The sequence below is a fragment of the Anarrhichthys ocellatus genome, unplaced genomic scaffold (assembly GCF_004355925.1).
Source record: "Anarrhichthys ocellatus isolate YVR2014 unplaced genomic scaffold, GSC_Weel_1.0 scaffold6606, whole genome shotgun sequence".
Taxonomy (NCBI): Eukaryota; Metazoa; Chordata; class Actinopteri; order Perciformes; family Anarhichadidae; genus Anarrhichthys; species Anarrhichthys ocellatus.
Window position 1 is genome coordinate 1 of NW_022286580.1, and position 2,792 is coordinate 2,792.

General features: G+C 45.2%; 1 protein-coding gene across 1 annotated transcript; it reads right to left on the reverse strand.

Annotated features, from left to right (window-relative positions):
* Positions 1–89: 89 nt before the first annotated feature.
* LOC116380261 (calpain-2 catalytic subunit-like) lies at positions 90–2,577 on the reverse strand. The gene is made up of 6 exons (XM_031842202.1): positions 1,830–2,577; positions 1,090–1,223; positions 828–996; positions 603–686; positions 422–507; positions 90–238 (listed from the first exon to the last, which is right to left on the reverse strand). The coding sequence occupies exons 1-6, from the start codon at positions 1,893–1,895 to the stop codon at positions 109–111; spliced, it is 669 nt and encodes a 222-aa protein (XP_031698062.1). The 5' UTR covers positions 1,896–2,577; the 3' UTR covers positions 90–108.
* Positions 2,578–2,792: the final 215 nt, after the last annotated feature.

A 2,792-nucleotide genomic window follows, 5' to 3' on the forward strand; every position in this document is an offset into this window, starting at 1 on the left:
AGAGAGGAGCAGAGACAGGAGAAGAGAGGAGCAGAGACAGGAGAAGAAAGAGGAGCAGAGACAGGAGAGGAAAGGGAGGAGCAGAGATAGGAGAGGAAAGAGGAGCTCTCACTCTGCAGCTAAAAAAACAACAAGATAACAACGGCACCACGTTTCTATGCTAAGTACCCACCAGAACTCTCCGTCCTCTGCATTGGCATGGGGACAGTCTCCCTGCACGTAGTTCCACTCAGACGATCTGTAAGAACATAAAAGTAATGATGATAATAATAATAACAACAAGAAGACACTAAACCCAGCAGATCGTCTGCTGGTCTCCAGTGAGACCGGGTGTCCTCTCTGTTCTTGTCTCAAGACCTTCATTGATGAGGTTCTGTGAGTAGAGGTGCTCATAGAACCTGGGGTTATTATTTTAGGTTACCCGTCGCTCCAGGCTCCGGTCCACTCCACCTGACCCCAGGGGTTCCTGACCCGCACCAGCTTCTCCTGTCGGCCGCGGTAGTTCACCTGGAGACACAAAACACAATGTTTTTATTCTGCTCTTGTTTCATCTCTTCTTCTTCTTCTCCTCCTCCTATTCAATCTGCAGGTAGTGACGTCACCTCCACGGCGCCGGTCAGCGAGTAGGCGTGGCCTTTCACCAGCTTCTGACGTGTGACGGCCTCCGAGTCCGCGGCGCTGGTGATCTGCAACGACAGGTGATGGTTGAGACCTATCTCTGGTCTACGTGGTCCCGGACCTATCTCTGGTCCCGGACCTATCTCTGGTCTACGTGGTCCCGGATCGATCTCTGGTCTATGTCACTGAACATCGTGGAGATGACTCACGTCGATGGAGCAGCCCAACAGCGCTCCGGCCTCCAAGGCCTTCTTGATGATCTGGAACAGGTTCTTGGGGGGGCGTTGGAGGTCGAAGTTCTCGGCGATGCCTCCGGTGAAATCCTCAAAGCCCTCGGTGGTGGAACCACCGGACAAGGCTTCATAGCAGCCATTGACTCTGTGACAAAACACAAGCAGGTCTTAAATGAGTCCACCAGCAGTGGTTTGTGAACAGAAGGTTGTCGGGTTGAATCCCTAAGGTTGGTCTTACTTGGCGTAGGCCTTCTCCAGCAGAGCGCTCCAGAACTCTCTCCCCTCTGCCGAGTGGACAAACATCAGCTCTCCGTCTTTGACCGGCAGACGGTCGTCGATCACAACGTCCACCCACTCACCGTACTGCCAGAACTGAGGCGGGACAAGACGAGAGCTTTTAAAATGATTCGGTTTCCGTTTTCTTTGTCCAAATTTTTAAGACTCCGAACTATGACCTCTAAGAACCTTCAGTTTGGTTTCCTGTCGAGTAAAACTGCTCTCAGTCACTTTAACCTTCCAGCTCATTTAGTTCCAGATTCATTACAGATGTGCAAGGTCTTTGTTTAGAGATCCACTCTGCCAAAGGTTCTACTTAGAACAATCAAACCTCTGAAAGTTTCCAACTGTGTAAACCACAACTCGTCTAATAGGGACTCTTAGTCGACAGTTATTCTTTGGCATCGATATTGAGATGTGAGCTAGTTGTGAATCACAAATGCTGGACGGTTCTGAAGAACCTGATAGTTGTCGCTAGAATCTGAATTACGATAGTTGTGGAGTTCCACAGGGTTCAATGTTGGGTCCCCGTATTATTTTACTTTTATCATGGTTCCACATACGAAATGCTGCAAACTAATTTACATATTTTAACAGTTTTAACTTCTGTTTATCAAACTGCATGTAACCATAGCAACTGAAGCTTCTAGTCCATCGTGAGTGGAAGTTACCTTTGATGGTACCAATGGCATGCTTTGTTACCTGGAAGTGAAAGATGCCAGCGTAGTCGTCACCGAAGCCCTGGTCGGTGGGGACGACTCTGGCCATCACATACTCGTTCAGCGTCAGCGAGGCGATGGCCGCCAACAGCCAGCAGTCACCTGGACAGACGAGAAAACACTCCAGGGTTACCTCCTAGTGTGGACGGACGTAAACAGATACGTTTATATAGTCAGAGGTTACCTCCTAGTGTGGATGTAAACAGATAAGTTCATATACTCAGAGGTTACCTCCTTGTGTAGACGGACGTAAACGGATGAAGTCACGGTTTGAGGCTTTGAGGACGACGGACACAAAACGGAAGACTTTCCTTTTCTTATTAATGCTTATTAGTCCACACATAAACTGTAAAAGAACAAAAGTATACATGTTCTCCATAATGTGGAGATCGTTTTTGTTTTAAACGAAAACGTATTAATGTGTGTGGAGCCTGAACAGTGTGGGTGGAGCCTGAACAGTGTGGTGAAGATGTACCGTTAGTCCTGAAGGTGGCGCTGTAACCGTTTAACGTTTTATTTATGTCAGAAAACAAAACTACTTCGTTTAGTTTACAAAAAAAGGTCATAGTTTATAATATAATACCTTTAGTTTATGTTAAAACACGACATGAACAGCGTTCTCCTGGGTCAAAGTGCTGTGTATGTTGACCTCCACCCTCCTGACTCTTTATACTACATCACCTATATGACGTAGTATAAAGTTATATATTGTAAAGTTCCCTGTGTACTGTGTACTATATAATATATAGTACACAGTAAACTTTATAATATAAAGTTCAGTGTACTGTGTACTATATATTGTAAAGTTCACTGTGTACTATATATTATAAAGTTCACTGTGTACAATATATTATAAAGTTCAGTTTACTGTGTACAATATATTATAAAGTTCACTGTTTACTGTGTACGATATATTATAAAGTTCACTGTGTACGATATATTATAA